Source organism: Monodon monoceros, unplaced genomic scaffold, assembly GCF_005190385.1.
Source record: "Monodon monoceros isolate NGI ecotype Baffin Bay Population unplaced genomic scaffold, NGI_Narwhal_1 Super_Scaffold_12, whole genome shotgun sequence".
Lineage (NCBI taxonomy): Eukaryota > Metazoa > Chordata > Mammalia > Artiodactyla > Monodontidae > Monodon > Monodon monoceros.
The window spans coordinates 168,646,686-168,671,167 of record NW_021703768.1 but is presented as its reverse complement, the minus strand read 5'-3'; the positions used below and the strand labels follow the sequence as shown (position 1 = coordinate 168,671,167).

Here is a 24,482-nt window from a genome sequence, read left to right as displayed (position 1 = left end):
TTTCCATTTTTAGAGTGAGCAGTACCAGCGCCTGGCCTGAGCCTTCTCACAACACAACTGATGGGGGAGTGGGAGGGCCGGCCCCTTGGGCCGGGCTGGCGTGTGCCCTCAGGGCCCCTCCTCCATGCACTCCCACTGGTTTTAGAGGCTCAGGCTGAGGGGAGATGTGAGACAGCCGTTCCTGCAGAGGACAAGAATTCTTATCCAGGGGCCTTATGTTTCTCGCTTCACTGTCCAGGGAAATAAGCTCATTGTCGAGTTGGCTGGGCATCTCCTCGTGACTCTTGCTGCTACGTTAGAGCTGGTTTGCAGGTGGGGCCTGGGCCTTCCGCGCCATCAAGCGTGGCACTCGTCACAAGGCCTGCCGAAGTCTTCCTTCTCTTCTGTCGCTCCCCACAGACGGAGACAGTGTGAGAACCGAGCTGTCCCTACCATCTTCCACTGCCAGTAAGCCAAGAAGGGTCCAACAGTCCTCGCTGCCGGTGGCTGGCCACTGGTGTGGCTCCCTGCCCACGCCGCGCCTACTTGCACTCGTCCCTGGCCTTCATGCGGGCGATGAAGGAATAGCTCTTGTTCCTGCGGTAGTTCTCGTAGGGGTCGTCCAGGGCCACACCCACGCCCTTGTACTGGTCCCACTTATCCCGGACGTCCCCCCCCTTGATGGGGTCCTGGATTCCTTGCTCTTTCACGCCGAGGCCGCCAGATCCACTCCAGCCTGAAGAAAAGAGGGATGAGTGGTTACGACCCACAGAGGAAGCTGAAATTGTGGTGCATTTACCCTGACATGAAGTTAAATGGAAATGCGTTTGGAGAGTCGAACGACATGCAGACGTGCAGTTTATAAATGGGAAACTAAGGGTAGTAAGAAAGGACGCTCAGTAAAAACCCTGCAGGCTCAGAAGTCGGTCATGAGTTGGAGCTTCCTCTGACTTCATCATCCCCCAACCCTGAATGCCCAGAGCGGATTGTTCTGTCTTCCCAGGAACCTTACCCATTTTCACCAGCATCTGATGTCCTTTGTTCTCTTCCCCGAGCCTGGAGTCAGGTATAGGAGGTGCTGAATTAGAACCCAGACCAGCCGAGGAACTAAAATTAAGACAGGTTACGTCTTTTAAAAAAGAGCTGATACATTTATTGGAATGAAAACTTAGAATATTACAGCGTGTAGCTCATACGTAGGGTCACCAGCGTGAGATGGACACACACACACACATTTCGTGTCTCTAGCTTTCTTCTTTATCCTCTTCGCCGGCAGATAAGGGGGTTCCCTAAGATGGCGGCCCCTGCCTCACACTCAGCGGCACAGCCAGGCCACACTGGACCCGTAAAACGGTTAGAAAATAGAGAGCGCAGCCACTGCCTCAGGCTTTACAACGTGACTGCAGAGGTAACAGCGAGGTGTGAGATGAGGTGCCACTGTGAGGTGCCACTGTCAACTGTGCTAGTGCTCGGGGGCCCCGAGGTGCTGCCTTGGCGCGGGCCACCGCCAGCGCGTCTTCTAACAACACGTTTCAACATTCACAGCAAAGCATCAGAGGGTTCCAGCGCTACCAGAGGTCATTCTGACAGTTAAGACAGAAATCTTACGGCGGGGTGGGGCTCCTGGACCGCGACCGACGTCTCCTTCCCGGGGAATAGGACTTGGACCGAGAGCGAGAGCGGGTCCGGGAGCGGCTTTGTGAGGAGCGTGATCGGCTGCGGCTCCTGCGGGGCCAGGGGAGAGGAGGCGGGTCAGCGCAGCTGCGGAGGAGCCTCAGGCCTTGCATCCCGAGAGGCGGGGCCCTGCCTACCTGGATCTGGAGCGGGAGTAGGAACGGGAGCAGGAACGAGACCTTGACCTTGAATAGGAGCCGGAAGACTTGGAGGACCTCGAGTTGGAGCGGGAGGAGGAGCGCCCTCGGCTTTTGGATCTGCTCCGAGACCTCGAGGGTCCGCTGCGGGGACAGGCCTGGTGAGCCGGAGCCCCTCCATGGACTGCGCCCAGCCCGCCCCAACCCCCAACTCTAAAAGACCCCCCATGTGCCCAGTCCAGGTGCAGACACGCCCTTTCACATCAGGGTTGAATACAGACAATGGCAAGCTTCTCTCTCGTACTGGTGTTTTAACTTCGGCCTTGTGGGAAACAGCTCCTGGTGGCTCACAGCACCTTTATCGTAGGGTGCCAGGCCCACGACCCAGGCAGAGGCCAGAGCTGACCCCCCTTTGCCTGCGCCGGGCACACCACCACAGCGCGCCACAGGCAAAGGCAGGGCTTGCTGCCAGCTGACCTAGGACGAGATGCACTGCGGAGGCCTGACCTCCACACAGGTGGCGGGGTGGGCGTGTGCACTCTTACCTGTTCCTCTTCTCCTGGCCTTTCCTCCGCCGGGCCCGCATTTTCGCTCGGAAGAACTCATAGAGGCCGTTCTGCTCCCAGCCTTCACTGTAAGACATGGGCGTCCCCTGTATGAACGCAAGCCTCCCTCCCACAGGGAACTTGTGAAAAAGTCACCAGGAATAAGCCCTACCCGACAGGCCTTCCCTCTTTCACTCAGGATGCTGAGCAAGGCCCAGCACAGAAAGCACTCGGGTGGTCATTGCCACAGGGCTGCCCTTTCTCAGAGGAGCGACCAGGCCCAGAGGCCAGGCCGCCCGCTGGGAGGTGGAGAGGCTGGACTGCACTCCCAGCGCTTCGTGGCTCCCACGCCTTCCCACGCTGGGCTTTCTCCAAATAGTTGAAGAGGGTCTCAGGGTTACTGTAACTGGGGACGAGGAACTCTTGATTTGTAGGTGGATAGGCCCGTGGCCCCAAACAGGGCAGAAGACGATTTTAACTGAAGCGAGGAGGCCGCTGGAGGAGGGGATCCCGAGGTAAGCTCTTGTTCTGATGTCTCTAACGTGGTAAAAGCCTTTTATTTATGGCACACATCACGCAAGCTGAGGGAGAATCGGCATCTCCTAACCACACTTTCTCACCTGGGCCTCGCACCGCCCTGGGTGGAAGGTGCGACGGTTCGGAGTCTTTCTTGTGAAGCAAACTGAGGAAGACGGGCCAGGAGAGGGGACAGGGGCCTCCCCTCCCATCACCAGCCCCAGCGCCTGGTCTCCCGAAGCCCCGTACCTGTTCCTGGGTCTGTCGTGTGAGGGAGGGCTGTAAAAGGCCTCCACAGCCGCCAGCAGCCTCTCACTGGGCGGCATGGGGGGTGGGAGGCGGATGTCTTTAGGATCCAGAGGCTTGTACTCGTGGTCTTCCAGCTGTGGCAGAGAGCACAGCCGTCACTGCTCCCTGCTGGGGCCCATCCAGGGAACTGCAGGGGCGGGGGAGTCGGGGAGCCGGAGAGCCGGGGGCAGGACACAGTTGCCCTGCGCATCAGAGTGCCTCATCCGGCCCTTCCTGGGAAACCCCACCCTCCCGGAGGGTTTGGCCACACCAGTACTTCAATTCCTAAATGGGGTGGTTGAGGGCTTCATGGAAGTCGACAGAAGCTACAGAATTCTCTCTACAAAGATGCAGAGGAGACGTGGCCTCCAAGCTCAGGTGAAGGAAAGACCCCTGTTAATTCACCGACACGCCGTGGATCCCAGACACCCTCCCCTGCCAACCACCGCCCTGTGCCCAGGCGCCTACCCCAGGGGCCCTGCTATGTGCCCCTTTCTCTGCTCCAGCTCCTACCCCGAGGGCAGCCCCGCTGGCGCCGCTGCCTCCCCTTGCTGCCCCAGCGTGACCTGTCTCAGCTTCCGGTATGCTAATGTCTCAGAGGGGCCGGGGAGTGGCAGTGACCAGTACAGCCAGCATGACCCTCAGAGCGCCCTGAGCCCCAGCCCTGGCTCCCTTCTGACCCCCTCTCCTGCCTTGCTCACCTTGCTCAGCTGGAGACCACCCCTTTTCTGAGAAATCCCTGTCATCAGCCCCTGGGCAAGGTGGCTTCCAAAGGCCAGGACCAAGAGGACCTGCACCTCACGCCCAGCCCAGCCCAGCCCAGCCCACTCTGAGCAGCTACCAAACTTGCAGCCCCAGGAGGGAGGCTCGGAGGAAGCAGAGGGGGACACGGGCCTTGCTCGCAGCCACATGTGAGCACGCGAGGCGGTGCTGCTGGCTCAGGCACATCCTCTCTGACTACTTGTCAGGCTCGCTGGGGTGCGGGAAATGAGAGGGGCAGGGGCCCTGGGAAGCAGTGTTTTGTAGCCAATCGGGAAATGGGTTCCACCTGTGAACTTTCCACGTGGAGACCGAGCATTCAAGGCTAAGCTTGGCATTCAACTCCACAACATTACCTTCACGAGGGGGGCCATCAGCCCGGCAGGGAGATCGAAGTAGGGCACGTTGGGGACCAGGCTGGGGTCGTCGTGGTTGATGTGAGGAGGGCCCTGTCGCCGCATATGAGGGGGCTGCCCGTTGAAGCCGTGGGGAGGAGGGCCGAAGTCAGGGTGCTGGGGCCCACCCCAAGGCGGGTGCTCGTTGATCCCAGGGTGAGGCATGCGGTGGCCAGGATGGTGGTGAGGGGGTCCCATCTCTGCAAAACAGAAACTTGACTCAGGCCTACCGCAAAGTCGAGAGCTGGGCAACGCCAACAGCCCGGTCGAGATCTCCAGGGTAAAAAGCGCCAGTGGAAAGGGGCTCAGAGTGGGGCAAGGACGCCCACACCCACTTCCTGGGCAGCCCTGCCCAGCACCAACCCTCCGGCTGCTTCATTCACTGCTCAGGGCCACACAGCAACAGGGGAGGAGCCGGGGCTCAGAGTGGCCTGTCCTGCACCCACAGCAGCGCCTGACAGACCTCACGGGTGAAAGAAGGAACCACAAGGGAAATCACATAACCTTCAAACAGCCATGTTATGAGCCAAACCGTGTTCCCTGCAAATTCACCCCCAGTACCTCAGAATGTGACTGCATTTGGGAATGGAGCCTGTAATGAGATGACTACTTTAGATGAGGTCCTATGAGTGGGCCCTGATCCAATACTGACTGATGTCTTTCTAAGAAAAGGAGATTAAGAGACAGACACACACAGAGAAGACCACGGGAAGACACAGGGAGAGGACAGCCGTCTACAAGCCACGGGGAGAGGCCTCAGTAGAAACCAACCCCGCTGACACCTTGATCTCGGACCTCCAGCCTCCAGAACTAACTGTCAGAGAAGAATTCCCTGTTGTTGGGGGCACCCAGTCCATGGGACTTTGTTGCAGCAGCCCCAAGACACTCACACAAGCAAGAAACCTGCTACTGGTCTCCAAGCTCAATTTACAGTCAAGGATGGATTTGAGGATAAAGATTGAAGAGCAGGAGAGTTGAAATGAAATTTTTTAGTAAACACAAGATCGAGAAAACTAAAGATTCTTCAAAAAGAAAACAGAACACCTGACGAAAACAGCAAGACGAGGAGCAGGGAGTGGCACAAGGGCTGCCGGGCCTGGACTCAGTGGCTCGCTCACTACCTGTCTGTCCACCGTGGGGACTAGGGAGTTCCTTTTCCTTTCAGAACCCCAACGTCCTTCCTCTTTTGCGAGATACAGGGCCTCACACCTCAATAGCTGGCCTGGTGCCTGGCGGTGCCCACACCAGGGTTGCCGGTGTGGTTGCAGGTTGTCCCTTCCTGAGGGACCGAGCTGGACTCCTCTGGCCCTCCTCCTGTCACCCTGGCTCAGGGCACACCAGGCCACACGGCAGGACTGCCAGCAGTGCCACCAGCCCGCTCAGAAGGCCGGTCCGTCAGGCGCCTCTTCCAGGCCCTGCCGGCGAGTGATCTGACCTTCTCAGGGATCACAGGGCAGGAGAGGGACGTGATCCCTGGCCCGAGGACGGTGCCCCCGAGGGCGACCTTGCACTCACCGGCTTGGAAGTCCCCCTGAGGGTAGTCAAAGCGGTGAGGGTAGGGCGGCCGCTCGAAGGGGTGCCGAGGGGGGAAGTCGTCCTGCATGAAGCGGGGCGGGAAGCGGTTGAAGTTGTGTGGGTGTGGCGGCTGGCTGAACTGTGGGTGCTGCTGGTGGGGCGGGAAGGGCCCGCGGAAGTGTGGCGGCCGCTGCATGCGGAAGGGCGGCTCACGCTGGCCCCCGCCCCAGGGTGGCTGCTCGTGCTGGCTGTTCCAGGGGCCCTCGAACTGGTTGTTCCAGTTGGGGTCGGGCTGACTGTTCCAGGGGGCGTCGCGCTGGCCATTCCAGCCAGGGTCCCCACGCTGCTCGCCCCACATTCCCTCGTGGCTGTTGTTCCAGGGCGGGCAGTGGGGTGGCCCGCCCTGGTGGTGTGGGTAGGGGGGCTGCTCAGGAGGCTGCAAGGCAAAGAGCAGACGTGAGACCCAGCCTGCACTGGGCACGCGGGGCACCCAGCAGAGACCTGCCGACCTCAGTCTCCGGCGGTGGAGGTGACCCGGCCCCAAGCCCAGCACCCCCCGGAGCTGCAGGCCTACAGCCTGGCTGGGCGCTGCCACCTTTACTCTGACGCGTGCAGAGGATGCCGTGGTGCCCGCCCGTGCCCCAGGCCCAGACTCTCAAGTGCTGTACCTGCATCTGGGCTGGGGAGCACCCCCTGACCCCATGCCTGACAGAAGCTGGGGGATGAACAGCCCATGAGCCCCTCAGTGGGACAGTGCAGGGGTGCGGCCCCACCACTCCCAGGGCACAGAGGCTGAGCCGCAGGGCCCATGGCAGAGCCCGCCCTGACGACATCCCATCCCTGCCTGTTCTCCCTTCCCTGTCACTTCTCTTCCCTACGCTGCCTCCTGGGGTCACCTGCCCTCTCACACCCTTATCTCAGAGTCTGCTGTGTTACCAGGAAATGGCTTTCTGTAAGTTGAAGACCATAAGCCCTGGAGCTTGCCCAGCTGCTGCTTTGAAGACTTAAAGAGCCAGGACTGCAACCCAAACTCAGGGCCAGGGTGGCCTGTGCCTGGGTGAGGCTGCCCAGAGGGCCACCTCTAGGGTCAGGGCTGGGTGGCTCCACTGACCACAAGCACAGGGAGGCCGGCCCCGGCCGCCACACGCTCAGGTTTCCCAGAGAAGCCAAGAAGGCAGATTTTCAATATGGCAGCTATTTCAATATGTAAGACACCACGTGGGCAGCCCAGGCTGTGGTTTCCTATTGTGGACCGTGGGTGCACTGCTGGCCTTCAGTGGGGGAGCCCCACTGTTGTGAGCCTAACCTGCCGGTCCCCAAAAAGACTGAGCCGGGAGACACTAGGGGCATCTGTTTCCACACCAACGAAGGGGGGAAGTGCCCCCGCATGAGAGGGCACCCAACACTGCAGGGCTCACAGCAGGCACCCAGAGGCGGGAGCTGTCTTTGTGGGGATGCCTCGTCTTTTGTGATGTTAAATCTCTTGTCCGGAAGCTGAGGGTGGGCTGGGGGGACTCACAGCCGTGACACTGCACTTGCCAGCCCAGAACTGTCTCCCTTACGCCCCCTCCACACAGGGTCAACCAGGAGGGCCACGCCCACCATGCCTGGTCGAGAGGCAAGTGGACACCCAGAGCTAGACCAGATTGCTCTAACCAGGTCCAGTGGCCAGAGAGCAAGCTGCGGGGTGTTTTCCAGTCACGTTATGCTGGATGAGGATGACCCCTGCCCTGGCCTAGAAGTTTCTGACTCCAAGGAACCTGGAGGGAGGGAAGAATGGACCAGCATCCCAGTCCCACAAAATGCTGCTAGCCTGTTATTTCTGACCTTTCCTTTCCTTACGAAAGCACCATGTTCTTTCTAGGGTGATGAGATGTTGACACTGCTGGTCAAACGAGTTAAAAAGGGAAGGAAACAAATCGCCTTGCTGTACTTCATGGTGTGAAACTTCTCAGCATTCACAGGAAAATGGGGACCTGTGTTACAGAGAAGCCCAGAAAACCAAACCTCCCGCGAAGGATGTAAAGGCCCAACTTTCTTCCCAGCTCAGTCCCCATACTTCAGGGAGACTATCACCTTCTTGCCACCCCCTCAAACCCCAGGCCCTGCTGCAGAACCTCGTTGCCCAGGGAGCCCTAAAAGCCCATCAACCCGCATAGCAGCCATCACCCACCTGCCTGCCGTCCAGTTGAACCTAAGTGTGCCCCACCTGACCCTGCAACAAGTTCTAAGAGATACCTGCTGTTGGCCCCAAGGAGCAACGGGGTGAGGCTGGTCAAACCACGGGGGCTTGTTAGGTGGGATCTGGTCATGGGGCCCAGGGCCCCGGGGGCCGGTGGCAGCTGGGTCCTGGACCCCTCCTGAGGCGTCGTACTCGGAAGAGCCGGGTATCTGGATAGGAGGCTTGTTGTCATCTAGAACCAGGCAAAAAAGCACTCAGACAAGGTGGCAGCAGGAGGCCCCAACCGAAATGATCTTCAGCAAGCACCCAGGGCCAACCCAGGCTGGGCTTACTGCCCAATAAACCCTTGCTTCTTGACCCCACTGAAAACTGCCATTGCCTCCGGGAAGGCAACACGAAGAGAGGCCTGACCTTGGCCAGGAAACACCCCTCACTCCTTTGAACGCTTTACAGTAAGTATCCTACTTATTGATCGATAAGCCATATTGATTTTACTTTGCTCAAGAATTTTTATCAATTAAAATTTTTATTTGATTTTTGGCCGCGTTGGGTCTTTGTTGCTGCGCGCAGGCTTTCTCTAGTTGCAGCGAGCAGGGGCTACTCTTCGTTGCGGTGCGCGGGCTTCTCATTGCGGTGGCTTCTCTTGTTGCAGAGCACAGGCTCTAGGCGCACGGGCTTCAGTAGTTGTGGCACACGGGTTCAGTAGTTGTGGCACACGGGTTCAGCAGTTGTGGCACACAGGTTCAGTAGTTGTGGCACACGGGTTCAGCAGTTGTGGCTTGAAGGCTCTAGAGTGCAGGCTCAGTAGTTGTGGTGCACGGGCTTAGTTGCTACGCGGCACGTGGGATCTTCCCAGACCAGGGCTCGAACCCGTGTGCCCTGCATTGGCAGGTGGATTCTTAACCACTGTGCCACCAGGGAAGCCCCCATCATCACTTTATTAAGTACCCTTTTTGCATCTAGTTGAAAGATTTCTTCCCATCTGATCTGTTAGATTTTCTGGTATTAAACCATCCTTATATATTCCTGAGACATATCCTATTTGGTCATGACATATCTTTTAAATACTTTGCTAGATTTCACCTGCTAAGACTTCACTGGGTTGGCCAAGAAATGCCTTCAGTTTTTAAGTAAAAATAAAAGACACGTTTTTCATTTTCACCAAGAACTTTATTTTTTTTTAATTAATTAATTTATTTATTTTTGGCGGTGTTGGGTCTTCGTTTCTGTGCGAGGGCTTTCTGTAGTTGTGGCGAGCAGGGGCCAGTCTTCATGCGGTGCGCGGGCCTCTCACCGTCGCGGCCTCTCCTCTTGCGGAGCACAGGCTCCAGACATGCAGGCTCAGTAGTTGTGGCTCACAGGCCCAGCTGCTCCGCAGCATGTGGGATCCTCCCAGACCAGGGCTCGAACCCGTGTCCCCTGCATTGGCAGGCAGACTCTCGACCAATACGCCACTAGGGAAGCCCCAAGAACTTTACTGAACAATGTATTCACCCTTTTGTTCCACTACCTCCTGCCATTTTTCAGGCAACTTCATAATTCCATCTTCCCAAAACTTTTTATCTTTTTGAGCAAAGGACTGTTCCAGGTGCCTTTTACAGTGTTCCAGGGAACTGAAAATTTTTCCATTAAGAGAATTTTGTAAAGACCAAAATAAATGGAAATCCGAAGGTGCAACGTCTGGTGAATACAGCGGATGAATCAGAACTTCCCAGCCAAGCTATAACAGTTTTTGGCTAGTCATCAAAGAAGCATGCAGTCTTGTGTTATCCTGATGGAAGATCATGCATTTTCTGTTGACTAACTCTGGACGCTTTTCGTCGAGTGCTGCTTTCATTTGGTCTAACTGGGAGCAGTACTTGTTGGAATTAATCATTTGGTTTTCCGAAGAAGCTCATTATAGAGGACTCCCTTCCAATCCCACCATATACACAACGTCACCTTCTTTGAATGAAGACCGGCCTTTGGTGTGGTTGGTGGTGGTTCATTTCACTTGCCCCACGATCTCTTCCTTTCCACACTATTGTACAGTATCCACTTTTCATCGCCCGTCACATGTTTTAAAAACAGAACGTTTTCATTATGTTTAAGTAGAGAATTGCATGCGGAAATACGGTCAAGAAGGTTTTTTCACTTAAGTTATGTGGAACCCAAACATCAAAGCGATGAACATAACCAAGTTGGTGCAAATGATCTTCAACGCTTGATTTGGATATTCTGAGTATGCTGGCTATCTCCCGCGTGGTGTAACGTTGATTGTTCTCAATTAATGTCTTAATCTGATCTTTATCAACTTCAACTGGTCTACCCGATGGTGGAGCACCGTCCAGCGAGATATCTCCAGCACGAAATTTCACAAACCACCTTTGACACATTTTAATCAGTCACAGCACCTTCTCTACACACTGCAGAAATCTTTTTTTGCATTTCGGTTGTGTTTTTACCTTTCTTGAAATGATAAACTGTAATATGTCGAAAATGTTGCTTTTTTTTTTTCTATCTTCAGTATTAAACGGGCTACACAAAAATTGACCAATTTTGATGTCTTTTTTAAAATGCACGTTGATATGACAGCTGTCACATACAATCTAACAAAATTGTTTTGAATAAAGTTAAAGACAGCTAAGTGCTATTAGAGCCATCTTATGGAAAAAACCGAACGAACCTTTTGGCCAACCCAATATTTACTATTTCTTCATCTTTGCTCAGAAGTGACACTAGGTTACCTTTTTCTTTCTTTCCCTGTCCATGTCCATCCGGTATCAGTTATACTAGCCTCGAAAAATGACTTAGAGAGCTTTCCTCTCCATTCTCTGGGATGGTTTGTACAGGAGAACTGTCTCAGTTTTAAGGGCATGGTTACACTTACCTGTGAAATTACCTGCCTGGTGCCTGTAAATAGATTAGAATCTGCTCCTCGGATTGGGCCTGAGACTAGAGAACCAGACCCCTTCCTGGGGGAGGAGACTGCGCCTGGGGGCAGGTGCTGAGGGAGCCACGTACCAGGCTGGGTGGTTGGCGGGATGGCCGGGGCAGGCGTGGGGGCGGGGGGCGGCGCAGGCGGCGGCGGCGTGGCCTTGACTTCAGCTTCCATTTGCGGCATCTGGATCTGCGGCTGCGGCTGCTGCTGCTGCTGCTGCTGGGCCAGGCTGTTGACAAACTCCTCGTGCTGTGTCTTGAGGGTCTGGATCTGCTGCTGGAAGGCCAGCTGCACCGGCTGGACCACCGAGGAGTACTCATTGATGAGGGTTGCCTGATGGAGAGCAGGGCAGCCGGCACTCAGGACATGGGACTCAAGGTCCGAGACCCTCTGGAGCAGCACGGGGACAAATGCCTGGGGAGCACCCAGAAGGTTGGGGTGATGCTGCGGGCAGCAAGGCCCAGGGACCCAGGGCAAGCAGGCGATTGTCACGTAAAACAATCAACTTGAGCTTGACAACCACAGAGCATCTCAATCTAGCCGGACTTGGTGACTTTTGGTGCTGGGCAGTTTAGAATTCCCTAACAATGGGAATAAGCAAGGACGGCCGTGCCCTGGAGTGCCACGCAGACATTAAAATCCCACCACTGACAAACGTCCTAGGACATGCTCACAGGCGGTACTTCTTACTCACTGTATGGCTTTGAGCAAGTCACAACCTCCCCGGAGCCTCAACTTCCTCACCTGTAAAATTGGACAATAACGGGACCTACCTCTGAGGACTCGGGGAAAATGCAGTGAAAGGAACTTGGGTGACTCAATAACCATGAGCTGCTACCGCCAACTCAATAGGAGAAAAGCAGTGAATATCACTGTGGTATGGTGGTATGAGCCCATTTTTATTTGGTATGAGCCCATTTTTATTTATCAATTAAAAAAAGGGAGTAAAACTTAGAAAAAGTCTGAAATGTACTTTCCTCATTTGCCTTTCTGAGCATGAAAGCTTCTCCCCTGTAGGGAGGGTGGCAGTCAGGAGCATCACAGAGGAAACGGTCAACATATAGCTTCTCACATTCAACCAGACCTGTGCAGGAAGACATCTTCCGGCCTGGGAAAAGGGGGTGTGAACTGTGCGTTTCACCCAAGCAGCTGTAGATGGGGTAGCAACGCCGGCACCACAGGAGAGGTGACCAAGGAGATCCGGCCCTCCTCTCCCTGCTCTGCGACCCCGACCTCTGAGCAGATGCCCCCTCAGAGAGGAGCAGATGTGCACACGGGACACCATGCACAACACGATGACTGTGGCAGCCTAGACTATGCCAGGGTTTCCTCATGCTCCCGTCACACCTGGAGGACCAGAGCAAATGGGCCAAAGGCACCCCCGAGAGCAGAGCCTAAAGCAGGTAACCTGGTCACAAGCGTACCAGGAAAAGTCTGGCGGGCTCGCCTGGGAGGGCTCACTGGCTGCTGTGGACGGGGTGGGGGCCCCCGAAGCTGCTCCTCAGACTCTGCCTCCCACCACTCACCACCATCCCAGGGGCACGCCGGGGAGTCCAGCTGGGAAAATGCCACCAGGACTCTGAGGTCACCACCCTATTGGTGGTGCCCAGCCTCCAACTTCAGGGAGCAGCACACACCTGGTACTGGCCGAGCCCCAGGGCCGGGCTCTGTAACTGCTGGATGATGGAGTCGTCAAAGTAGCCGTTCTTCTCCCAGAGCTGCAGGAGCTGGATGTTGGGGAGGAGGGAAAGGCCATGTCAGGGGGAAAACGAGTGCCACCCCCCGAGCCCCTGCTCATCTCCCGCCCCCCCCCGCCCCCCGCCGGCTGCCCCTTGTACCCGGGCAATCTTCTGCTGCTTGTCCTCCTCCACGGCCAAGAAGCTGGTACAGTAGATGGGCACCACGACCTTCTGCAGGGCGGCCAGCAGCTCCCGGGCCTGCTTGCGCTGGCTGTGAGGGAGAGACCTTCCGCGCGTCAGGGCCCTGGGGCGGGACCCGGCCACGCGCCCGTTACCATCGCGGCTCCAGCCACAGCACCCTCTGCCTTCTTGGGACACGGGCCCCCAACCCGGCTGGGACAAGGGCTGGGCTCCCCACAAGATGGATGGACGGCAGTGGGAGGAGGGAAAGAACACAGCCTGGGGACTTTCAGAGCAAGGCCTCTCACCCTGGTCCCCTTATCAGTAAGATAACCCTTCTCTCCCAGGGTGGCATGAGGATGGACAGACGCAGGCCTGTGAGAGCCCCAGCTGCCCACAAAGGCTGAGCTGGGGTTGCTGTGGGTACAGGGCCTTGTCCATGCAGCCTCACTCGGCACTGTCACCCCCTAGGCACGAGGAAACCTGGGCTGGGACCCCACCTTCCATGAGGCAGAGGGAGTGTGCGGGCTGCCAGACGCCTAGGAGCCTGAGGCCTGACAGGGTGAGGCGGCCTCTCAGGGGGCACGCTGCATAAATGAGCGTGGAGGGCCCGCAGCTGTACAATGAGGTGGCAGAGCCTGGGGAAGAAGGTGGGCAGCTAGAACCCCTCTCAGAGGCGAGCTCACCAGAGGGAGCTCAGAGAGAGCAGCAAGTGCCCGGGGCCGGGAAGCCAGGTTGGGGGAGGGAGGGCAGCCTAGGCAGGAGGACGGGGCGAGCCGCACTGGGCTTCCACACAGTGAGGCTCAGGAAGCGGGTGGCTGGAGAAGTGCCAGAAACAGGGCTGTCTCTGCAGATCTGCCCTGAGTCAGCGGAGCGGCTGGCGGAGCAGGAGGCAGACAAGGTTCCGAACAGCTACTTATTTCCCAATGGCAGAGAAATAGGGGAAAGTGATGTAGGGAGCGCGGAGTGACACCGGAACCGCCCACATGGCACATGAAGCGGGGAGGGGCAGGGCCCGGCTGCACGTGGGCAGAAGGGGCAAGACCTGGGTCTGAGCCTGCTGCCCTCACAGGAGCTGTCCCCCAGCCAGCCAAGTTCAAAGACAAATGTGGCAGCCAGTCTTCACAGCTACAGGCTAGCCTTACTAGCACCGTGAGCTTTCCCCTGTCTCTGGCCTAGGCATCTGGTTTCTCGACTTAACCTTTGTCAAAAGGCACCGAAGAGGCCATGTGGAAGTAAACACTGGCCTGGCCTTAGGAGGGCTGGGGGGTGGGGGTGGGGGGCAGAGGGTTAGCCAGGGGGACCCTATGGGAAGGTTCCTGAAGCACAGCAGAGTCAGGTGACTGGGGTGTGCGTAGGTCAGTGAAAGGGAGCTGGCAGCTGACACAGACACTGAAAAACACCCAGAAACTGCCCTGAGAGCAAGGAGTGAGGGGACAGCGGCCCCAGGTGGGGCGAGGGGTCTGGGGTAGCGGCTGAGGTGGTGGGGGGGTGCGGGTGGCTGTCCTCCCGATGGAGGGCTTGTGGCTCAGACCGACCCTCCCCCTGGGTCTTCGGAAGAGTGGTTCCCAGTCCCGGGACAGGCCAGGCTCCGGAGCGCAGAGCATCGGCCGGGAGAGGGAGAAGGAGCAGGAGGGAAGGCGGAGCTGGCAGGGCCCTCACCAGTGGTGCAGCACATCATTGATCAAGTAGATGAGGTGCAGCCGCAGCTCGAAGTGCGCCCCGTCGGCCGTGATGCGGTTCCGGAGGTGGCCCGCCATCAGCTCGCAGTGAGGTGGGGACTTGGCGTTGCTGAACATCCAGTTCTTCCCAGCCTGCAACAGCCAGGGTGGTGGGTGAGTGGGGCTGGCCTTCCCCAGGCCAAAGTGTGTACAGACGCCCGGGAATGTCGGACGGCCTCTCCCTGCCTTCCACCTTTCTTGGTGGGGGAGCCCACGGAAGTGCTCATGCGGGAAGGGGATGCGGAGACGGGGTGCCCCTAGAGCAGCCCTGGCCCAGACTGGCTGCAGGAGCTCCCACCTAGTCAGGAGCACCAGGTTCTGGGAGCACGCCCCCAGCCCCACCCCACCCTCACCGAGATGGCATCTTTGGTGCAGGTGTCGATGATGGGCTGCAACAGGTTGTCAAACTCGTTCATGTCCAGCTGGGTCTCCTCTAGGAGCTTCTGCATCTGCTGTTCCACCGCGTGGGCCACGGCTGCTGTCACCTGCTCCTAGAAGGCCAAGTGGGACCGAGACTGTGTGAGGAGGGACCTTGGCCCAGGCCCAGCCAGGCTGGCCCATCAGTGCCCTGCCCCCAACACTCACGCCCGAAGCCTGAGACACGCATCTGTAAGTCACGGCTGTAACAGGCAGAGCAGGCAGAGGATAAAGCCAGACAAGATACAGGGGGATACAATGTCTCCCCGGAGATGACAGACAGAAAGATTAAGACCCAGAGGAACAAGGAACCTCTGCACATCAATTCACCAAAAAAAGAAAGAAAAATGAGTGGCAGGTGTGAACACGGTATGGCGAGGACAAATATAAACAGTCGCCAGTCAAATAAAAGCAAAACAACCTCACTAGCAACCAGGGAGTCCGAAATTAAAACATGACGCCAGACTTCTGCCCGTGAAGTTAGCAAACTGAGATACGGCTGAGACCCGGTGCTGCTGGGGGGACAGGCAGTCAGCCCAGGGCTGGCTGAAGCCAGACTGCCCAGTCTGTGACGAGCTCCGTATGGAAACTGAGGGTAAGCATTCTGGAGTGTTCTGTTTTCAATAATACAACCGTAACTTACGTCTTGACTCCAGTACTAAAATTGGGGCTGGCGTTTCAGATATCTTCTCATCCATCTTATGTTTCTGGCAACTTATCCTATTGTATTTGGCCAAAGTACCAGACTGTGATGGATTGGGACAAAAGGGTCCTTCCCCACAACAGCTTGGGGTGACCTAACTAGCAGGAGCTGGTGCCGGTGGCACCAGAGGCCACCTGGATTCTCTGTCACACAATTTCCAATGTGCAGTCTCACTTGTCACATCCACTCCAGCACAACGGGTGTGTGGGTATCAAAGCTCGTGCAGTGACCTCACTGGATGAGAAGCAACCTCCGTGTCCAGCATCGGGGTCAAGCTAAACACAACATGGGTGGTGGCAGCACTGGAGGGATAATGACTGTCAGGCACCGAGCCCCGGACAACGGGACATCCCCGTCCTCAGCGCTGACACCGAATATTAGCGTCAATGTACAGATACAAAAACTGAGGCACAGAGGGTGAACTCTGGGTACCCACCTCAGGTCAAGGGGGGCGGGGAGGGGGAGGAGCCGGCCCGTACCTGTCTGAGGGCCAGCAGGTGCTGCTCCTGCTGCTGCAGGTTCCACTGGCTCTGCTGGATGAGCTCATCCATGGATGGGGTGCCCTGGGCTGGCGGGATGGGCGCCGCGGGGGCCAGCGGGGGCTGTGGCAGTGGTGGCAGGGCCGTGGCCGCTTCCAGCTCTGGGGCCTGCTGCTTGCAGATGACTGGCAGGAGAGGAGGAGAGGTGGCCCCTGTGAGGAGGTGGCTGGGGTCCAGGTATCCCCTTGGCCGCCTCTTGGGCAGCTCTGAGCCCCGGGGGCTCCCCTCCCTATACTCACCACCCAGAAGAGGACCCCTGCGAGGTGCCGCCGCTATGCGTGCCCTGTATCATGGGGCCTAGCCCTGGACCCCTTCTGCCTTCCTGCTCGTCCTCTCCTCGGAGACCTTTGGGACCGTCATCTCACCACTCGCTAGCCAACACTGTCCAGCCTTGCCCACTGTCCTTCAGCCCAGAGGAAGCCTGAGCCCACCCCCTCCACCTTCTCCACACCTTGCCTGGGCCTGAAGAAACAGCCCCTCCCCGAGGGAGTCTCTCAACCCCCAGCAACCTCAGCAGCTATTTCTAACGCCTGCTGTCCCCCAGTCTACTCTCCCCTTTCAAGACAGCAAAGCCACTGGACCTCTGGATGGCGACCAGCAAACCCACGCACCTGCGGCCCTACGGCAGGAGCACGGCAGCACCCGACACATGCCGTGGCCTCCCTACACCCCGCCCTTTGCCTTCCTTCCACTGACTCTCCTCCTCTGCATTCAGGGGTCCATCCATATTGAGGCGACGTGGGACGCCCCATCCTGCTAGCAGGAGACTGCACTGGGCAGGTGCAGGCCCCAAACCTCGCCAGATGAGACGGGAGGGGAGGACTTGGGGGAAGGGTCCCTGGACAAGATGGCCTCCCCCTCTGCATTTGGGCCTCGGCTGGTCTGAGCGTGACCACGCTCTGCTGGAGCCCTTCTGAGTCCCACTCTAAGGGGGCCCAGCCTTTGGACAAAGCCATAAAAGGACGGTGGGGTGCAGGGTTTTATCCAGGGCCCACCACTGCTTAGGTCTGAGGCAGGCCTTCACCAAAGGCACCTTATGGGACCACCCCCACCCCCTGACTTGCGCTCTGGATCCTACCCTCCCAGAGACGCTGCTTCAGGAAATGTGTCCTCTCGCTCTCCTTCCTTCATTTTCTCTCTTTACTGACTCTGCCCAGCAACATCTAAACACACCCAAGTCTTTGATCTTCAAAAGCTCCCTCTTCATCCATGCCCCGCTCCCAACAATCTTACAGCCAAGATTCATCTTCAATTCTGCATCTCCCCTTTATCTCAACCCACGGAGGTCTGGCTCCGCCCACCCACCCCACCCCCAAAGCCACTGCGGTCATCCCCACTCAGCCTGATGGCCCCGTCTCAGCTCCTTGTCTCACGTGGCCGGTGTGGCCATCCCCTTGTCCCCTTCTTCCTCTATCCGACCCTCACATACTGAGATGCCCGGTCTGAGAATTAAGCCCCCTCCTCTGAGCAAGCCCCCAGGGGAACATGACATCTTCCTGTGGCTGCAGTTACAAAGTGCACTCTATGACCCCTAAATCTATCATCGCCATCCTGGATTCCTCAAGCTTTGGGTCTAATTACAGACCAAATAGCCACTGCTTTCCACAGGCACCTCAAACAGGCATGGGTTCCCTCTCACCCTGCGTTCCACCCCCTCCAAAGCTCCCCTTCTGATCCGTGGCTGGCACAGCTACGCCACGTACCCGAGGCAGAAGTGAGAAGGTTCATGCACCTTTCTCTCCCTTGCACTTCACACTAACAAGCTGCCCCACACAGTCAAGTCACCCTCCTAGATCACATGCCAATCTACCTGTGTCCCGCCATCACTGCCATGACTCTGCTGTCACCTGCATCAACCTGGGAACTGGTTTCCCTGCATCCAGTCCTGCCTCCCCTCTCCTTCTCTACTCCGCGGCTGTAGTGCCGCTGCTCAAAGTGTAGTTCAAGGGCCAGCCCCAGGTGACGCCAAGACTAGACAAGCACAGAAATGGCGAGGGAGTGTTTTGGCACTTTTACAGCAATTTGATGTTTCATGATGCATGTTTTTTATCCCCATTTTTTTCTTTTCTTGGTCGTGCCACGTGACTTTCGGGATCTTAGCTCCCCGAGCAGGGATCGAACCTGGGCCCCGGCAGTGAAAGCGCCAAGTCCTAACCACTGGACCGCCAGGGAACTCCCATCATCGTTCACATTTTTATTGTACTTGGCAAACTGTACTTTTTGCAACAGATCAGAAAAAAAACAAACAACAGTCCTTCACCAGAGTCTGTGAGGCGCCAACCTCAAGCGGTCCCAGGACTCAGTCTTCTCAAACCACCAGGGTGAAGGGCTGGCTACAGAGTGGCTAGCCCTGCTCCAGAACACAGTTCTGAAACCCTTCTACAGCTTCCCCAAAGCTTCCAGAATTCCTAAGTCCTTGGTAAGCCAGCCCTCCCTGCTGTGCACCCTCACTTCTGGCCGCTCCAAGGATCCCTCCTTCTCTGGGCTTCAGGCACCCTGAGCTTTTGCCCCCCTCCTCCCAGCCCCTCCTAAGGCTCGTGCCTCCATCCCAACACTCCTGGCTCCTCAGTTTCCATGTGTCTAACTCTGACACGGACTTTAATGGCAACGGAGATATTCTTACCTGCAGAAAGCACTTCCTGAGTCCCGATCTTCCCCTGCTAGAAACACCCCAACTTCCCCCAATTATGGCACCAAGTCCCAAGCAGCCCCCGAATTCTGACTTTCAGGGTGGGTGTGGGCTCCCCTCGCAGGGGAAGCAGCTCTCACCTCATGGTCACTCGAACCCAAACACCATCCTCCCCTGCCCAGTTACGCCAACGGCATCAATATCCAACTGGCGCTTCAGTTCACAGATTCTACCCCTTAACCCCACCTGTCCCCAAGCCCACTCCCTTTACTCAACTCGCCGACTCAATTCAGACTTTACCACCAACTGCCATCCCAGCCTCCACTCACGCTCCTTCCAGCCTGTTCTCCACGCAGGCCACACAAACCCGACCCACCTCTCCCTTGTTTCAACCTCCCTTGTGGCTTCCCACTGCCTACAGCAGAGGTTTTAAAGTTGACGTGCTGGGGCTAAGGAACGGTTGCTCCAGAAACACATAAATGGGTACATTTTGCCTAGACAACCTGAAATCTTCCCCACCCTCATCTCAAACCTTAAACAGGCACCAGAAGAACCCCTGGATTAAGGAAGAAAACCCAAAATTTCCCCTGGAAACTTTCCCACTCCAGATCAACCCCCTTCCCCATCTACACACATCTACACTCCAGCCATGCTAGGCCTCTTATGATTCCTCTCCCGGCTCTCAAAACACACTGTGCTTGTTCAAGCCACTGTACCTTTGCTGTCTTACAAACTATCGATCACCTACTACCTGCTACCTATTGGGCACAACACTGACCCAAACAAGGTCTGGTTGGCCTCAGGGAGCTTGTAGTCCAGGGAGCATTCACCTTTCAATGTCCACCTACTTGGCAATCTGAAACACAACGTTATCTAGAAGCTAGGGATTTGCTACTGAACAATACAGATGTGAACTCAGGGACTATTTATCTGTAATTCAAAGACCAGCCAGGACAACTGACCTCATCTTAAATTCTCTTAATTTCAAGCCGCAACCTTGAAGCCCAAACCAGTGAACATAAACAGCTGCAAAGAACTAAAGCCCACAGGACAATTAGTTTTGATCTGGACTGCACCCATCTGAAATGCACAAAAACCTTGCTGGACCGACAGAGAGCCCGCAAAGGGGGCTGGACGGTACCTGCCAGGAGGGTCCCACCCAGTCCGGCTTCTATCACTTCCTCCCTGGAAAACACTGAAGCAGTCACTCTACTCGCTGATCTCAGTCATCATGTTTGCAAAACAACAGAAATCCCTGATCCGGAGCCCAGAAGGAGAATCGATAACCTCGATCTCCATGACACTCGGACCCTGCAGCCGCAGGGCTGTGGGAACAGCCGAAGGAATCGTGAAGGCCGAACTAACTCATTTTCACAGAGAAATAGCATGCGACCCAAAAGAAGGCGTTTTGTGGCAGAGCCCGAAATTGGAACCAGAGAAAGGATTCGTTCGAGGGGGCGGCCTGAGAGCTGGAGAGGACTCACGCTGCTGCTGCTCTAGAGCCAACTTGCACTTGTAGTAACTGTAGAACTCGCCTCCGAACAGAAACGAGAATTTCGGGTTATCCTTCTGCTTCTCCATAGTCATCTTTTCAAACTCGGGACCGTTCCGGGCCACGAACTGGGCCAGCTTGTCGATGACATTTCGGAGTTCCTGGTCTGGAAGACGGAGAAAAGGCCACGCGGAGCGTCAGCGAGGACCGCCCAAATCCGGGGGCCCTGGCTTCCCGGCCCGCGTCCGCGGGGCCGGGGTCCCTAGGGGTGGGCCCAGGAGCAGCCGCCCTTGTACGGGTCCCGATAGGGGCCAGAAGCGCTCCGGGAATGCGGGGATCCGCGGGAGAGGCCGCAGGCGAACCCGGGAGGCCGAGCCCCGCCCCCTCCTAGGCCCGGGGACCCCGAAAGGCGGGGCGGGTCAACAAGGGATTCCGGGGAGAGAGAAACGGCCCCCGAGCCCGGGCTGGGCCTCACCATCGGGCGGCAGCGGCATCTCCATGGCTCCGGCCGCGGGGAACGTCCTCCACCGCCACTCGATCGCCCACCAGGGCCGTCTGCGGAAGCCGGCCGGAAGTGGCGCGAGGGAGCCTTTTACGGCTGGCCTCGCGGGCTGCTTCCGCCCGCCACTTACGGCCGTCGCCGGGAAACCCCGGAAGTGAGGGCACAAGGCGGGAGGGAAGAAGCCGCGCGAGGCCGGGCGCGCAGGAGGGGCTCGCGAAGTGTACGCGCAAGGGCTTTCTCGCGCATGTGCGGAGTGGGCTGTTGTCGCGCGACGCCCAGGAACTGCTAGAACTGAGCGGGCGGCTGTTAGCCGTGGCCGGGGCGTTTTCTCAGCTCAGCGTTGCAACCCGAAGGCTTGGCCGGCCTTGTTCTCCGCGGGACTAGGGGGCCTGGGGTGTTCCTGCCCCGGTCAGGGCCTGTTTCCCCCTCGCGGGGCGGCGGTAAGGAAAATACGAGGTGAGGTGCGTCTGGGCGGCTCCTGGGCCGCGACGCCTGTCACATGCACCCGGGCCCACCCGGAGGTAGAAGCAGAACCGGGAGGCTATGGGCTTGGCGGGGATGTAACTGAGCTTATTGAGGTTCAAAAGAGCCTCCCGCTCGATTTCTTTCCTTCGATCCAACGTTTTGATAAGGAAGACTTCAGGGCGAGCGGACCCCACCCGCACCCCCGCCGGCCTCAGACTGAGTGCGCCTCTTTGGGGCTCGCGTGGCTTCTGTGCAGTCATTCAAGCAGCGGGGAAGGAGTGAGCGTCCAGGACCTACGGGTGCTGGGCCTTCTACACTGCGCGTCCAGAGGGCAGGGCGCCATCCTGCAAGATGCATTTACGTTGCATCCACAACGATGATGGTAAAGTTAACGCATGCTAATTGTGGGGAAAATTAACAAGCCGCAGCAAACATTAGGGAAATGTAGACTGTGGACTTGCCCCGTAATGTGACTCTCGCCGTTAACATTAACACTTTAGTTGGCTATACTTCTGTATTTTATGAAAATATATATCTGTGTGTTTTAGATACATTTCTTTTTTGTTGCTACGTAACTTCTGACGCTCATGGATTGTCTCCTGTACGTCAGATATTGCCTTAGGCCAGAGGCTGGCAAACGTTTTCTATAATGGGCCAGATAGCAAATATTTTAGGCTCTTCTGGCCAAGAGCCAAAATTGAGGCTATTATGTAGTGCTTATATAACCAAAGAGAAAAATGTCCAGAACACTTTTTATTGGTGGAATTTAAAATATAGTAATTCAGTACAGTTTAAATAATTTAGGTCTAGTGAGAAGAATGGAATGCTTTTCTGGGGATTCCAAGTCAGTCTTTCCTGTCATCAATTGATTGCAAATGTTCACCTGTAAAGACCATTCTTGGTTCACAAAAAGGCAGGTTGGGGCTTCCCTGGTGGTGCAGCGGTTGAGAGTCCGCCTGCCGATGCAGGGGACGCGTGTTCGTGCCCCGGTCCTGGAAGATCCCACATTGCCGCGGAGCGGCTGGGCCCGTGAGCCATGGCTGCTGAGCCTGCGCGTTCGGAGCCTGTGCTCCGCAACGGGAGAGGCCACAACAGTGAGAGGCCCGCGTACCACAAAAAAACAAAAACAAAAACAAAGGCAGGTTGGATGTTGCTTGTGGATGAAACAATGAACAAGTCAGACCTAAGTTCTTGCTCTCATGAGCCCACGGTCTGGGTAGGCAGAGAGACCCATAGATCAGTAAACAAATATATCATCTCAAAGGTGTTATTGAGGAAAACAGAGGGTGCTAAGACCATGATAAGGGAGGACGGTGGTGCCTACACCGATAGGGTTATCTGAGAAGGCCCTTGGGCGGTGAGGTTTGCACTGAGATCCCACTCCGGAACCAGCTATGTGAACAGTCCAGGCAGGGGGAATGTTCTGTTTAGTAAATGCTCAGTAATCTGGATAGTGTGATTTTTTCCATGCCAGTAAAGAACTATATCAAGAAGCTTTAACTTCTGATCCACCACGGATAGATTTCAGAGATAGCACTCGTTTTTGTGAGTTGAAGATACACAGCACTTATCAGATTCTTAACGGGATCTGTGAACCAAAACACGTTACAAATCTGGTCATGTTTAATGACTGCATAGAACAATGTGGTGTGGATTTACCATAATTTTTTGAAGCCAGACTCTATGGAGTCTCTTGAGTTGGTTCTACTTTTAAACCACTATTAAAAGTTTTAGTGTATACATAGATCTTGTGGTCAAAGGGTTTGCACTTTTAATGCTGACGTTGCTCAGCTGTCCACCAGAAAGGTTGTACACCCATGACTACTGCTATCATACATTCATCTCATAGTGTTTAAAATGCTGTTTGAGACTGGATATGTAAGCATCACAAGGCCTCCCCCCAGGCTTCTTTCAGTGGGCCAAATCAGAATCCGTTGGTCAGGAGAAAGCAGTAGAGAGAGTTGCTAGAAGTAGAGGCTCCTGCAGACCGACATGGTCTCCAAGGACCTGGGAACAAAACTCTTAAGTAAGCAAGTAAAATGCACACCCCTTGGTGAGATGAACTTGCTGAGGGGCCCACCTAACAAGCAAAAAGGAAAGAATTTAAAACCCACACGCATACCCACTTCGGTCCTGCAAATGTGCTGTGAGGAATTTATCCTAGATTAGAAGCATGTGCAACATTGTGTGCTGCAAACTCATCCCATTAAAATAGTATTTAATGTGCAGCAATAGGGGTTGGTTAATTGTAGCACATCTTATAATACCATGTACACAGACAGAATCAAGGGATAATATTTAGTAATGTTTCTAGCATATTTTTTAAAGCAGTTTACAAAGTAATATGCACAGTATGCCAGTTTTGAAAAAAGTGCATATATCCTCTCCAGAGGCAACTGCTGTGTCCAGCTTGCTGTGTATCCTTTAAGAAATAAAGTATTCACAAGCACCTTTATATATCTCAGCGATATATTTTGGAAGTTGTTCTTTATCCCATTCTTTTTGACATCTGTATAGTCTAGATAATTTTTTGGCTTTAATAATTTTTTTCTAACTTAAAAAATATATAGACTATAAAAATATATAGACCAGAAAAGTTGTTACTAAAAAAAGTAGGGGGTTGACTGAGGAAATCTGGGCCCATCTAGACCTAATGGTCTCAGTAAAGCAAAGCTTGGTGTGACTGTCACCTCATCTGCAGTAACTGAACCCCATGTGATCAACGAGCTGAAGCCATGGCAGGAGGAATGTCCTGTGGGAACAGAGAAGAAGGTGCTGTCCTGTCCTAGACATGAGCATTCCTTGGGCCTGATCATGTGTCACCAAACGAACCTCTGGTCACAAAGGAGCTGCCCTGGGGAGAGAAAGGAGTCCAGTGTCTGGGAGCAGACATCCCTGAGGAGGGGTTCGGGCTTTGGGATCTGAGCAATGAGGCCATCCTTAAACCTGGCCCTGCCTGACTTATAAGGCAGTGACATCATCCCCAGCAGAGCCTCTTGAGGCCCTGCTGGAACCACAGCAGACAACTGCAAAGTGACTTGGGTCATCTGGACATCAGGGCTCCTTCAGGGTCTTACTTTAGCAGTGTGGCCGAGGCAAGTGAATTGAAAGGATCCCCTTTGATTGCACCAGCTCCTCTTCGGAGTGTATGACAAACGTGAGGAAAAACAAAACCACTCACTTCATTGAGGCTGCTTTGCAGGGCAAAGGGCCCTGGGCTTGGAGTCAGACACTTGGGTTCCAGG

General features: G+C 55.8%; 2 protein-coding genes across 4 annotated transcripts in view; one reads left to right on the top strand and one right to left on the bottom strand.

Moving 5' to 3' along the window:
• CUNH19orf44 (chromosome unknown C19orf44 homolog) overlaps nucleotides 1-7,689 on the top strand; it is a 30,898-nt gene extending 23,209 nt beyond the window's left edge. Inside the window, exon 9 of one of the 2 annotated variants that reach the window (XM_029216982.1) lies at nucleotides 7,673-7,689. The gene's annotated coding sequence lies outside the window, so the exon portion shown is untranslated. Of the gene's footprint in view, nucleotides 1-1,524; nucleotides 1,687-7,672 lie in introns of those variants that run through there. The other variant, XM_029216981.1, reaches the window with a different exon arrangement.
• Nucleotides 117-20,828, bottom strand: CHERP (calcium homeostasis endoplasmic reticulum protein). 2 transcript variants are annotated; one of them, XM_029216978.1, is made up of 17 exons: nucleotides 20,746-20,828; nucleotides 20,263-20,436; nucleotides 16,090-16,274; nucleotides 14,844-14,981; nucleotides 14,432-14,583; nucleotides 12,749-12,893; nucleotides 12,548-12,637; nucleotides 10,994-11,243; nucleotides 8,047-8,222; nucleotides 5,809-6,244; nucleotides 4,255-4,493; nucleotides 3,101-3,234; nucleotides 2,336-2,422; nucleotides 1,791-1,934; nucleotides 1,588-1,704; nucleotides 992-1,086; nucleotides 117-715 (listed from the first exon to the last, which is right to left on the bottom strand). In XM_029216978.1, exons 1-17 carry the CDS (start codon nucleotides 20,768-20,770, stop codon nucleotides 522-524), a joined length of 2,781 nt encoding a protein of 926 aa, XP_029072811.1. In that variant the 5' UTR covers nucleotides 20,771-20,828; the 3' UTR covers nucleotides 117-521. The 2 variants fall into 2 exon arrangements, with proteins under 2 accessions (XP_029072811.1, XP_029072812.1); XM_029216979.1 differs by having other exon boundaries at nucleotides 506-715; nucleotides 12,749-12,860.
• Nucleotides 20,829-24,482: the final 3,654 nt, after the last annotated feature.

Bases quoted from the DNA above. Each gene is read 5' to 3' on its own strand.
- CHERP (XM_029216978.1), bottom strand. From the start codon at position 20,770: ATGGAGATGCCGCTGCCGCCCGATG. The intron at 8,223-10,993 runs GTACGTGGCTCC...GCCTGGTTCTAG, and splicing joins CCCGCCAACCACCCAGCCTG to ATGACAACAAGCCTCCTATC. The intron at 1,705-1,790 runs GTAGGCAGGGCC...CTGGCCCCGCAG, and splicing joins TACTCCCGCTCCAGATCCAG to GAGCCGCAGCCGATCACGCT.